This window comes from Bubalus bubalis, chromosome X (genome assembly GCF_019923935.1).
Source record: "Bubalus bubalis isolate 160015118507 breed Murrah chromosome X, NDDB_SH_1, whole genome shotgun sequence".
Lineage (NCBI taxonomy): Eukaryota > Metazoa > Chordata > Mammalia > Artiodactyla > Bovidae > Bubalus > Bubalus bubalis.
In genome coordinates, this window is record NC_059181.1 from 32,071,437 (window position 1) to 32,086,140 (window position 14,704).

Here is a 14,704-nt window from a genome sequence, read left to right on the forward strand (position 1 = left end):
AGGTTGAACTTTATGAGGAAACTGGGGCAAAAGGTTAGGTGCTCACAAAGGAATCTGGGTTATTAATCAAAAGACTATAAAATGCTCTATCTCATGAACAAGTGCAGAGGAATTGCCACAGCTAGGTGTAGCACGAAGGAGTGCTCAAGTTCATGAGTGCGTCTTGGTAACTAAATTATAGTTAACAGCTACTGTCCTACTTTGATACTGATATTAAGGCAGTATAGCTTCTTAAAAAGATACTGATATTAGAATCATGGGTTCGATGAGAGTTAATACTGAAGAGATATCATAAAAGAAGTTGTTCTCCCATTTAAGAAAATATTATCTAATAATTAAGAAGGTTTATTCTGTAAAACTCTGTTTGCTGCTGCTAAGTCACTTCAGTCGTGTCCAACTCTGTGTGACCCCGTAGACAGCAGCCCACCAGGCTCCCCCCATCCGTGGGATTCTCTAGGCAAGAACACTGGAGTGGGTTGCCATTTCCTTCTCCAATGCATGAAGGTAAAAAGTAAAAGTGAAGTCACTCAATGGAGTCTGACTCTTAGCGACCCCATGGACTACAGCCCACCAGACTCCTCCGTCCATAGGACTCTCCAGGCAAGAGTACCGGAGTGGGGTGCCATTTAGTTTTACATATTTTGTCCCTCACTTCAAATTCTCTTTCATACAAATTGCTAGAAAGAAGAGATATCTGTTGGCTTCATGATACATATTAAAAACAGAACTTAAGCAACTGTGTGAATTAACTACATTTTGCAAAAATTCAACAAGCAATGGGATTTACTTTTTCTGATCCACCTGACCTTCTTCTATACACCATCTGACATAAAGCAATGGGACACCTTCTTTAACTAGGGATGCAGATTATTAAGCATACAGAAAAAAAAAAAAAAAAAACCTTGTATATTTCTTGATGTGTTATTTATTGTCAGCGGACAACGGATTTATCATATAGAGGCTGAGTATTTTATCTTCATGGTATTTTAATTACATATTCATGATGAGTGAAATGTAACTATTTAGAATTCAGCCTTCTTTGAATAGAAAGAAAATTTTATTTTTATTATCATCTTCCAGCTGACTCCTGAGATTTATATAGTAGAGATACTTGGAATCTCTTTGCTAATTACTCCAGAGTTTTATATAAAATTTCAAGCAAAGAGAAATGCATCATAAACATTTAAAACTGGAAGGGCATTACAGAGATCTTCGTAGGCCAATTTTTTCATTTTATAAGTAAGAAATGAGCAGTTCCAACAGTTAATTCAGCTCTAGTCTCTTAAACTTGCAGTGCCTACAACATTTTATGTTGTAGTAGATAAATGATTTTACAACATAAAACCAATTGCACTGAAATACATAAGGCCCATTGTCAAACCTCTACTTTAGCTGAAGGGAGCAAAAGAATACAGCTATTTCCCAAAGTTATTTGAGTTGTAACTTGGAAATTTTCTAATCAAACCTTTAACCTAAGCAATTAACCAAAAGATGCTCTAAAATTCAAGATGGTTAGACCATGAATTAAGTATGATAAAAAACCTAAAAGAAGTGAGGAAATTTTACTTTAATTCTAGGTTTTATAAAGCCATTAAAATTGTTTTTTAATTGGCAGCAGACTGATTAGACTTGGAGAGCTTTCAGGAACCACTGAAAAGGGTTGTCACTTGAAAGGCCTTAGAGTATTTTTAATTAAAATCATTGGCAAAAGGATGAGAGGCAAACCAATTGTAACTACATTTTATGTATCAAGAGGTCTACAAAATAATGCTTTGAGAACACGTATAGTCAGAATGTGCATGTAAAATATTTTATAGAGTGTAAAACCAGGGATCTCTAAAAAATGAGCATGAACTCAGAAAAGAAAGCCAAATACAGAAATTTTCATCTTAATGCTTTTGCATCTATTTGCATTTCTGGTATTATAAAAAATACTAGCTTATTATCTTCAACCATGTTTTACATTACTCACATGTCTGGCAGGAGTTTGAAAACTCTCTACAGGACATAAATAATGTAGAACAGACATATTCATACATAATAATCACTTTCTCTATTTGGGCATGCGTGAGGACAGAAATGGACTTACACAGCATAATATGAATGCTCATGCTCAAGAGGAGGAGAATTCTGAGTACATTAATTTTATTTTTAAGATTTTTGTGCTTATAGTTCAGAACATCGCAAAAATGCTCATTAGAAATATAGCAAAATATTGATGAAATGGGAATAACATCTATGAACTTATATAAGTCATAGAATGCTGCCTACTTCTGGCAAAGAAGATAATTTTCTCTATTAAAAAAAATCACAAGACTACAGACTTTTGGACTTATCTAGATAGATACATTCTTACATCTAAATACCTGCTGCCAAGTCTAACATTAGTTACCATAATAAATTATAAAGCAAATGAATAATATCCTCTTTCCATAGTATACTATGATTTCAGTTCGATAGGGGAAAATAATATTTCAAATCATTGAAATTATATTTAAGTTTAAAATATTAACTATAATGAATTTCTGACTGTCTTATTCCCTAGTAACAATCAAAATATAAATATGTTCATCAGGGGCACGATATTTAGGAAAAAAAAAAAAGCAGCTGAGTAAATGTCAACGAGCAAGCACATTTACAAAAGATATAGAGGACGCATAAGGTCATTTAAGTATTCAAATAAGTCAATCCAGGGTATATTTCATTTGTTCTCTTTTCTCATTTTAAGGAACCACATGGCAAGGGTTATTATTCTTTTTAACTTTTGGAAACAAAAAGTATTTCTATTTTCTTAGGCTGCCTTCTTATCAACTTCAGCATCTTTAACTTGTATTCAGGTGTTATTCAAGCCAAAGCTGATTCTGAAATGCAAGAGAGCAGCCCTCATAGTTGCTTTTTTTTTTTTTTTTCATGTTTTGATCTCTTGCCACGCTACTTACTGTTTCATAAGGTCAAAATCCCTCAAAGCCTTGACCTGAATAGCAGTCAAAATTTCAGGCACACGATGCTCTTTATATGAGCATAAACAGATGCCTTGTCTTCTCAGTCACAATGCCTATATCCTACTGGATTTTAACTATTACCAGAACTGTGCTCATTCTTTACACCAATCATTTAAAAGAATTTTTAAAAGACTGAGCATACTGTGTCATTAATGGGACTATTTTCCCCCGATAAACATGCTGGAATGTATGCATACAAGTGAGCTCTGTTCTTTAAAGTCAAAACCATACTCTCAACGTTCTTGGAATTCTTATGCCATTTTGATCAAAGTCAATTTGATGAGTAAGAAAAATCAATTTTTGTTTTTAGTTATGACATACTATTTCTTGTCTTACTCTGTCTCCTTTTAATTCCTATTTCCCTGGGTAGCTTCCATTTTATCTTGTTAAGAGTCCCATGCCCCTAGCAATGATTTGGATTGGGTCTATGATGGTGCATTTTGGGGAAAAACTGAAGAGTGAAAACTGAGACATGAGCTTAAGAAAGGTTCAAGTTTAGTGACTGAGGAAGCAAATTGCTAATATAATGTTGTTTATTTGCTTCTGGTCTGGTATAGGAGTGTAAAACTGTTTTAAACATTTTTTAAAAATGTTAAAAAAAAATCATAGTAGACTTGGGATTTTCATGGTAGTACAGTGGTTAGGACTTCGCCTTCCAGTGCAGGGGTGAGGGTTTGCTCCCTGGTTGGAGTGCTAAGATCCCACATGCCTCATGAACAAAAAAGTAGAACGTGGACAACAGAAGCAATATTGTCACATTCAGTACAGACTTCCAAAATGGTCTACATAAAAACATCTTTAAAAAAAAAAAAATCACAGTGAACTATAACAAGCCATCCAGACTCACTAAACAGTATGCCTTGCATATCAAGAGAATTTTTATTTTTTCCCTCAAAATGCTTTCATGTCTATGGCTTCATTTTATTCTCATCAAATCCCAGGGAGCAAGTGGAGCAGATTTATATTATATGTTGGAAGTCAATATATAGAGAATTAAACAAATCAAAGCTAATACTATTTTATCATAGATTTTGAAAAATTCAAAAATAGGAGGTTAAGTAAGTTGCCCAAGGTCAAAGTCTCATAACTTTTAAGCCATTAAAAAATAAGGCTTCTAAGGTTTTTTTTTTAATTAACCAATTTAAATAATCAAACCAGTAAGATTTTGATGAGATACACAAGTATCCTTCTAAGGAATGAGTATATTTAAATATTACACTGCCAGAAAGGTCTCTCTTCTTCCCATTTCAGGCAGTACTGAGGAACACCAGAATGTAGGGACTGGTACATATGTCATTGTCTTACCAATTCAATGTTTTCAAAAAATATGTTTGGCAGACTTTATCAAAGGCTGCATGTAGATTATAAGCCTAATGAATGAGATTTTCTGAGCACGTTATCTAGGACCACGCATTTGAATCAGTTTCCCAGGTAACTATAAGGCAGACTCAAGTTTGGAAAACCACTGCCAATAGCGCAAATGAACCAGAGTGCAACCTGTTGTTAACAGTTACACTTCCATGAATATATCCCTTTAAAGAGACACATTTCAAAATATCTTTCTTTTTCAAATAATGCCAGTCTTTCTTAATATGGTAACTGATCATTTTACAGCACCAATAACCTATGGAGCTGATGGGCATATATTGGAATGATATCACTGATGGTTTAACAAGTTAACACTTTCTAATGTATGACATATTTGTTACATAAATGTCAATGGTCAGGCAAAGTAGCCAAGGCCAGATTACATATAATAAGAAGAATCATGATCTGGTGGTAAAATCACTAGTATATCCACTGCTGCTGCTGCTAAGTCACTTCAGTCGTGTCCGACTCTGTGCGACCCCATAGACGGCAGCCCACCAGGCTCCCCCGTCCCTGGGATTCTCCAGGCAAGAACACTGGAGTGGGTTGCCATTTCCTTCTCCAATGCATGAAAGTGAAAAGTGAAAGTGAAGTCGCTCAGTCACGTCCGACTCTTTGCGACCCCATGGACTGCAGCCTACCAGGCTCCTCCGTCCATGGGATTTCCAGGCAAGAGTACTGGAGTGGGGTGCCATTGCCTTCTCCAGTATATCCACTAACAGCCCCAAATATAGTCAATGAAATTTTTATTATTGCCCAATGACTTTATGAGAAATGACTGCAATTGATATTTCTTCAAGTTTTAAATTTTAAATATGAATTTGATTTTAAAAGATGGAACTGTGATTTAAAATTATGTATGTTGGCTGATCATTTAAATTATATATTTTGGAAGCAAGGTTTCAAATTTCATTTTTTCATCTTTCAACAAACATTTCCTAAATGCCACTAATCTGATGCCAAGTCTCAAAAAACAAAATTCCCTGCACTGTCTCACAAGAGTAGATATAAGCCTAAAGCTATTGAATATGGTCTCAACAAGGGTATGTGCACAGTGCATTGAGCTATGAACTGGGACCAATTAGTAAAAGTTAGCCTCTATAACACAAAACAAAATGGCAGATTGTATCAAACACTATTGAACATAATGTTAATTTCTGAATGACTGCCCATAATTCCACCATCTAACCATATCAGATAATAAGAGTTTCAAGTTTAAAAAATACTCCATTAAAAAAATATATTACCAAAACTTTCACAACTCTTAACAAAAAACCACATGACACTATAAGTATAACATAGATGTTTTCCTAATATACAGCCTATATGTATTAGTATAACTAAGTTGCATGATTTTTAGGAGTCAACAGTCTATGGTAGAGAATCCACTGATTATAACCTCACTTGCACTAATTGAAAGATATCTTTGGTGAAATCAAAGATCGTGGACCCCAGTCCTGCTCTTGTCATTGACTTTCTTTGGACAGTTCACTTTTCCTCCCTAAAATTAATTTTCTCATGTGTAAAATGCAGAGGTCAATTAATGGCCTTCATTATTTCAGGGATCTATGATTTGGAGTTAGACTGTGATGACACAGTTTCCTAGCATTTTGTCTGACTGTCTAAGTCACTCATCCTCATTCCCATTGGATTGGAAAGGATTATCCTCTAAGGCTGGAGAAGGGAATGGCAACTCACTCCAGTATTCTTGCCTGGGAAATCCCATGGACAGAAGAGCCTGGTGGGCTACAGAAGAGGTGGACACAACATAGTGACTGAACCATCACCACCCTATAAAGCAATAATTAGTTCAGCCCACCAGCACTCACTCCTCCACCTCTCCCACATTCTCCAGTGTCAAAGGCGACCAATAGAACCATGTTTTATTATTTAATTAAATACTTAGCAAGGACTAATCCAGTGACATCATTTGTAGGGTTACAGTATCACTCTCTCATTGCAGATATCAAAAATCTCAAGTATAATTTATTGTAGGTTAATGAAGGGATCCAACCAGTCCATTCTAAAGGAGATCAGCCCTGGGTGTTCTTTGGAAGGAATGATGCTAAAACTGAAACTCCAGTACTTTGGCCACCTCATGAGAAGAGTTGACTCATTGGAAAAGACTCTGATGCTGGGAGGGATTGGGGGCAGGAGGAGAAGGGGACGACAGAGGATGAGATGGCTGGATGGCATCACCTACTCGATGGATGTGAATTTGAGTGAACTCTGGGAGTTGGTGATGGACAGGGAGGCCTGGCGTGCTGTGATTCATGGGGTTGCAAAGAGTCGGACACGACTGAGCGACTGAACTGAACTGAACTGAATGATTATCACAAATGATATTTGATTTCACCAAAGATATCTTTCAATTAGTGCAAGTGAGGTTATAATCAGTGGATTTTCTGCCATAGACTGTTGACTCCTAAAATCATGCAACTTAGTTACACTAACACATATAGGCTGTATATTAGGAAAAAATCTATGTTATACTTGTAGTGTCATGTGGCTTTTTGTTAAGAATTGTAAAAGTTGTGGTAATATATTTTTTTAATGGAGTATAAAAAAAAGCCTCTAGGTGAAAGTGAAAGAGGAGAGTGAAAAAGTTGGCTGAAAGCTCAACATTCAGAAAACTAAGATCATGGCGTCTGGTCCCATAACACATGGGAAATAGATGGGTAAACAGTGGAAACAGTGTCAGACTTTATTTTTTGGGGCTCCAAAATCACTGCAGATGGTGATTGCAGCCATGAAATTAAAATATGCTTACTCCTTGGAAGGAAAGTTATGACCAACCTAGATAGCATATTCAAAAGCAGAGATATTACTTTGCCAACAAAGGTCTGTCTAGTCAAGGCTATGGTTTTTCCAGTGTTCATGTATTGATGTGAGAGTTGGACTGTGAAGAAAGCCGAGCACTGAAGAATTGATGCTTTTGAACTGTGGTGTTGGAAAAGACTCTTCAGAGTCCCCTGGACTGCAAGGAGGTCCAATCAGTCCATCCTAAAGGAGATCAGTCCTGGGTGTTCATTTGAAGGACTGATGCTAAAGCTGAAACTCCAATACTTTGGCCACCTCATGCGAAGAGCTGACTCATTGGAAAAGACCCTGATGCTGGGAGGGATTGGGGGCAGGAAGAGAAGGGGATTACAGATGAGATGGCTGGATGGCATCACTGACTCAATGGACATGAGTTTGAGTGAACTCTGGGAATTGGTGATGGACAGCGAGGCCTGGCATGCTATGATTCATGGGGTCGCAAAGAGTCAGACATGACTGAGCAACTGAACTGAACTGAACTGATTATCACTAACCTGTGTTGAACTCTTTTCAAGTTTTTGGACTAAATTATCCCAGCGCTGGGCAAAGTTGTCCAACCATGCTTCCATCTTTTGGGCAACCAATGTATTTTTCAGGGTTGAAAGGAGATCTTGATTGAGTGAGCAGAGTTTGTCCATGGTTTGCTTTTTCTTTTCTAGATCAGTTTTTAAAACCTGTTAAAACAAGGAAGAACACAGACTAAGCCTTGGTTACATTTTACACAACACTGTAGTTCAATCTGCTTTTGCATGCATTTTCACATTTGTATAGACATGAAAAGATTATAACTCTGCCTGCAAAAGAACAAGAGTTCATAAAAATATAAGTAGAAAATTATAATCCAAATAATGTTCCCAAGAAGCTTAGAGAGAAATGAAAGTCAGATGCAGAATAAACACTTTTATTTATTTTAGAATAAATAAGGAGTCAGAGGCATTTATGAGCTACCTGAACATTCTTGAAGAACTGTCAGGGGAAAAAAGTAGTGTTGGTTCAAAAGGAAAAACAGAGATCAACATATGGAAATTACTTTTTAATATTTGGAGGTGTTCTAAAGTGAAAGGTAGGGCTCTTGGATGTTAGTGAATTTCCTCTTAATTTCTGATAGAATTCAAATGAAATACCACATGCCAGGAGTACTGAGAAGAACATGGTGAATTGAGAAAATGAGCATAGCTAAGGGGCCTTTCCAACCTGAAATGCTGCGATTCTTTGAATAAATTTGCAATATTTTTTTTATTTCTATGATTTGTACATACTTTTCATTATTCAGATACAAAAACCTTGCTATGCAGTTTACTGACTTTTACTTTTTTTTAGCATCTGTTATTCAATTAACATTCAGCTATTTGAGTAATTATCTTCTAAAGCTAATTTTAAAGCCCATTAAGTAATAGAATAAAGTAATTGAGTATGGCACACATCCTTTGGAATCACTATGCTTGTTTACTAAATGCTTATGTGTTTTATGAAGTATTTTTTATATCATTCATATTTCCAAAGTTCCTAGGAGCTATGGAAGTTTACACATGCTCTTTGGTTGATAGAAAATGAATAAACAAAGTGGCTTGTGTGAAATTAGTAGATCAGGACAGTTTATTCTTTCATTTTATCCATTAAGGTCACCCTAGGCTTTGGACAGGAATGGAATGCAAAAGTAGGAAGTCAAGAAACACCTGGAGTAACAGGCAAATTAGGCCTTGGAATACAGAATGAAGCAGGGCAAAGACTAATAGAGTTTTGCCAAGAAAATGCACTGGTCATAACAAACACCCTCTTCCAACAACACAAGAGAAGTATCTATACATGGACATCACCAGATGGTCAACACCAAAATCAGATTGATTATATTCTTTGCAGCCAAAGATGGAGAAGCTTTATACAGTCAGCAAAAACAAGACCAGGAGCTGACTGTGGCTCAGACCATGAACTCCTTATTGCCAAATTCAGACTGAAATTGAAGAAAGTAGGGAAAACCACTAGACCATTCAGGTATGACCTAAATCAAATCCCTTATGATTATAGAGTGGAAGTGAGAAATAGATTTAAGGGACTAGATCTGATACACAGAGTGCCTGATGAGGTATGGAATGAGGTTTGTGACATTGTACAGGAGACAGGGATCAAGACCATCCCCATGGAAAAGAAATGCAAAAAAGCAAAATGGCTGTCTGAGGAGGCCTTACAAATAGCTGTGAAAAGAAGAGAAGTGAAAAGCAAAGGAGAAAAAGAGAGAGAAGTGAAAAGCAAAGGAGAAAAGGAAAGATATAAACATCTGAATGCAGAGTTCCAAAGAATAGCAAGAAGAGATAAGAAAGCCTTCTTCAGCGATCAATGCAAAGAAATAGAGGAAAACAACAGAATGGGAAAGACTAGGGATCTCTTCAAGAAAATCAGAGATACCAAAGTAACATTTCATGCAAAGATGGGCTCGATAAAGGACAGAAATGGTATGGACCTAACAGAAGCAGAAGATATTAAGAAGAGATGGCAAGAATACACAGAAGAACTGTACAAAAAAGATCTTCACGACCCAGATAATCACAATGATGTGATCACTCACCTAGAGGCAGACATCCTGGAATGTGAAGTCAAGTGGGCCTTAGGAAGCATCACTACGAACAAAGCTAGTGGAGGTGATGGAATTCCAGTTGAGCTATTCCAAATCCTGAAAGATGATGCTGTGAAAGTGCTGCACTCACTATGCCAGCAAATTTGGAAAACTCAGCAGTGGCCACAGGACTGGGAAAGGTCAGCTTTCATTCCAATCCCCAAGAAAGGCAATGCCAAAGAATGCTCAAACTACTGCACAATTGCACTCATCTCACATGCTAGTAAAGTAATGCTCAAAATTCTCCAAGCCAGGCTTCAGCAATACGTGAACCGTGAACTTCCAGATGTTCAAGCTGGTTTTAGAAAAGGCAGAGGAACCAGAGATCAAATTGCCAACATCTGCTGGATCATGGAAAAAGCAAGAGAGTTCCAGAAAAACATCTACTTCTGCTTTATTGACTATGCCAAAGCCTTTGACTGTGTGGATCACAATAAACTGTGGAAAATTCTGAAAGACATGGGAATATCAGACCACCTTATCTGCCTCTTGAGAAATTTGTATGCAGGTCAAGAAACATCAGTAAGAACTGGACATGGAACAACAGACTGGTTCCAAATAGGAAAAGGAGTACGTCAAGGCTGTATATTGTCACCCTGTTTATTTAACTTATATGCAGAGTACATCATGAAAAACGCTGGACTGGAAGAAACACAAGCTGGAATCAAGATTGCCGGGAGAAATATCAATAACCTCAGATATGCAGATGACACCACCCTTATGGCAGAAAGTGAAGAGGAACTAAAAAGCCTCTTGATGAAAGTGAAAGTGGAGAGTGAAAAAGTTGGCTTAAAGTTCAACATTCAGAAAACGAAGATCATGGCATCCGGTCCCATCATTTCATGGGAAATAGATGGGGAAACAGTGGAAACAGTGTCAGACTTTATTTTTCTGGGCTCCAAAATCACTTCAGATGGTGACTGCAGCCATGAAATTAAAAGACACTTACTCCTTGGAAGGAAAGTTATGACCAACCTAGATAGCATATTCAAAAGCAGAGATATTACTTTGTCAACAAAGGTTCGTCTAGTCAAGGCTATGGTTTTTCCTGTGGTCATGTATGGATGTGAGAGTTGGACTGTGAAGAAGGCTGAGCACTGAAGAATTGATGCTTTTGAACTGTGGTGTTGGAGAAGACTCTTGAGAGTCCCTTGGTCTGCAAGAAGATCCAACCAGTCCATTCTGAAGGAGATCAGCCCTGGGATTTCTTTGGAAGGAATGATGCTAAATCTGAAACTCCAGTACTTTGGCCACCTCATGCGACGAGTTGACTCATTGGAAAAGACTCTGATGCTGGGAGGGAATGGGGGCAGGAGGAGAAGGGGACGACAGAGGATGAGATGGCTGGATGGCATCACTGACTCGATGGACTTGAGTCTCAGTGAACTCCGGGAGTTGGTGATGGACAGGGAGGCCTGGCGTGCTGCGATACATGGGGTCGCAAAGAGTCGGACATGACTGAGTGACTGATCTGAGGTTTTGGGAAATCCATTTCCATCTCCCCAGTGCTAGACCCTGATTTAATTTGTAAAAACAGACTAAGAAGAAAGAAAGTAGAGAATTATTTTATGGACGTTTTACCATCCTCTCTCATTGGCATCAGCAAATGCAATGAACATAAACTAACTGTGAGACCTATCTTTCCAAAATAAATGCAAATTTATTTAAGAACAACTAACATTGCATATGGCAAATAAATGAGCATGAAACAGATGCACCAATTGCTCATGAACTGAAGTATCATTGACAGAGAGAAATCAATATACACCCACCCCCTGCAAAGGACACTTTATGTAGCTCATTTTGGCATGCCACCTGCATTGATAGCTCTGAACTGCAGACGGCTCTGGTGTCTCCTTCAATTAGTTCATCCTTTTCTCAGAATTTGCTTCACCTGGTGTTCTTTAAATTGCAGTCTTACTGCGAGCCATTTTTAGAGAATAAAAGCATGTTTTGAAATGCATTTCTAGTTTCTCCTCAATAATTGTCTTTTCACTATTTTTCCTAAGCCTGAAAGAATGCAATAGACCAAAATATACAAGCTGAATTTGAAGAAGAGAAAACAATTTACATTGGAGATTTATGAGTAGTCTCCTGTTACCTAAAAGGTTTTCTTAGATGATCTATAAAAGTAGTTGGATACACAAAGAGATATAGTGGCAAATGACATGGAGCCTCCTGTGTTAACAATCAACCAAAGAAGAAGCACTTAGTGAACATTACAAAAATAAAGGGGAAATTTCCCATTAAAGAATATAATTAGGAATAATAACTCAAGGTAAAGTTAAAACAGCATTATTATAAATTGTGCAATTATCAAATCAATAATATTTTTACCCAAATCTGTATGACAAAAACACTGTACTAGCCAAGGCTTCTATCTGGTAAATTCTAGATCTAGTTTGTCAAATGGTGATAGCAGGACAGTAGTTCTGCCTCAGTGTGTTTCCTCCGTTGGCTCTGAACCAATCTCTCTCCCAGTCTTTCTTCATCTCATCAAGTTCCTGAAGTACTCTCACACCATAACTAACAAGAAAAAAACAGGAAATCCATGGTGGTGCCAGATACAATGCATCATAGTAATGAATTACCTTCTCCCATCTATCCTTAGACAGAAATTATTCTAAGCTTGGATTTTGTGTGTATTAAATAACTACAATTTAGTTGTTACTCAATTTTAGTGTATTAAAAGGACATATTTCTGCATCCTAAGAATTGATTATAGATCTTTGAGTGCCAGAGAACTAGAGTTCTAGAAAATTCAGAAGGCAAAAAGCAGCTCTAGAAAATGTGTACAAGGCAGAGATCAGCTAGGCTTTTGAAAGAAGAAATATGATTTATTTTCATAGAAGCGAGGTACCTGGACAAATCTCCAAGGTAAACAGGAAAGAACAGCCAATAAATCAGATTGGACAGCAGTAGAAACAGGCAGGCAATAGATAAGCTGCTCAAGAAGACAAGATAAACATGCTCTATATGGTCAAGGTTAGATGATTTGAAGTGAAAAGAGAATGTATGCTTGCAAAAAGCCCACAAAGTCATCACCTTATTCTCATCAGACGGACACTTCAGAGATCAATGCCAAGATAATTTCTCATAAACCAGCAAAACTGAATCTTGTACCTATTTTATGAGTAGTTATCTATATGTAAGAAGTATTCTGGTGGCTCAGTGGTAAAGAATCTGCCTGCCAATGCAGGAGACATGGGTTCAATCACTGGATCGGGAAGATCCCCTGGAAAAGGAAGTGGCAACCCACTCCCTTATTCTTGTCTGGAGAATTCCATGGCCCAAAGAGCCTGGTGGGCTACAGTCCATGGAGTTGCAAAGAGTCAGACACAACTGAAGCGACTAAACAACAACAAGACAGAGTAATCCAATTCTTTCTAATCACCTGTTGTTGTACTTAAGTAGATTGATCCACTGTGGGGGTTTCTCATCTTAAGGAAGCATAAGAATCACCAGGAAGGCTTGTGAACTGGAAGACTTCTCGGCCGTATGCCTCCAGAGTTTATGAATCAGTGTTTTTGCCTGGAGAATCCCAGGGACGGGGGAGCCTGGTGGGCTGCCGTCTATGGGGTCGCACAGAGTCGGACACGACTGGACCGACTTAGCAACAGGCCTGGGATGGGGCCTAAAGATTTGCCTTTCTAAGGAGTTCCTGGGTAATGCTGCTAGTCTAGGGACCACACCATGAGAACCACTGATGCTATATGGAGGATTTCTTTGAGGGTGATCACTGAAGCTGAGGTCAAGTTAGCAAGTCCTGCTGAAATAGCACTGTTCACAGGGATTTGCCAAGCTCCCATAAGTAGTCTGTCCCTGCCATCTTATCTTGCAGACACTTGATAGTGACCTAAGCCCACAGCATTCCTGTAGTCCCTGCACACCACACTCTCTTGGATCATCAACCTTCACAGAGTTGTCCTTTGCTGGCAAATGACAGTACTTGACACAGCAACAGTACTTTTCCACAGGAGCCTGTTTCTTGTTAATTTGGGCCTTCCCATGAGAGCCTACTTGATTCTTCCAGTCTCAGAATTCACCTCAGTTTCTTTTTTTCCTTTGCTTTTTATTCTTTATGCCAAATAAAAACTCAATTTGGATGATAGAACAACATGATTTGGATAAAAAAACGTATCAGGAGGAAATCAAATACTTGACTCCTCTTCTCTCACCTCACATGAAAAGTAGGAGAAAATCCCATGGGTTATTAGTGGTAATATTTCAAAACAAATTACATTGATTGTAAATAAAAGAGAGATTTAGCACACTGTATCTATACCTAGGTATGTAGTAGCAACTGGTGACAGATGGTACCTGTTTTGGGTCTCAGATTGTGACATATTTTAATGAACATTAAATTCTTACTCACTGCCTGAGTCAGCAGGGGAATTTTACCTCAAATTCTAGACCAGCTGTCAGGTTTTGTTAATTGGCTTAAACTATCAAATGGTAAGACTTATACAAAACATATTTTCACTTTGTTCACAAGTAAGGTGACATAATTTGAATTTTAATCATATTGGAAAATTATTGAGACTTCACTAAGAGAGCATTTTCATGGCCCTGGAGCTAGCAATGTCTTTTTATATAAAAATGTCAACATCGAGGCACATGATTATTCAAAACAAAAATTTTCAACTGCAGTTATTTTTCTGTCAAAGAATCGAATGTGATGAGTTCTGAAACAGCTTAAAAGTCTTGGACCAGAGTCTGGATATCTTGGTGTTCACTTTAACTCTGCTACTAATCTTCTATTACTTTATGCATGCCATGTGTTTTCTTCTGGGCCTCAATTTCCTCTTCTGAAATAATCTTGTCTGTCTCCTTGTTTCCATGCCCAGTGCTACTTAGTTCAGTTCTAATTGGCCTCTTTACTATGAAAAGTCTTACTACCAAA

At 37.6% G+C, this 14,704-nt stretch overlaps 1 protein-coding gene across 8 annotated transcripts in view; it reads right to left on the minus strand.

The window, feature by feature from the left end:
* DMD (dystrophin) overlaps window positions 1-14,704 on the minus strand; it is a 2,402,664-nt gene that overhangs the window by 1,552,265 nt on the left and 835,695 nt on the right. For all 8 annotated transcript variants that reach the window (XM_025277237.3, XM_045164452.1, XM_045164449.1 and 5 more), the window contains one exon: window positions 7,685-7,864. In XM_025277237.3, coding sequence (XP_025133022.3) covers window positions 7,685-7,864 — 180 coding nt within the window. The remainder of the gene's footprint in view (window positions 1-7,684; window positions 7,865-14,704) is intronic.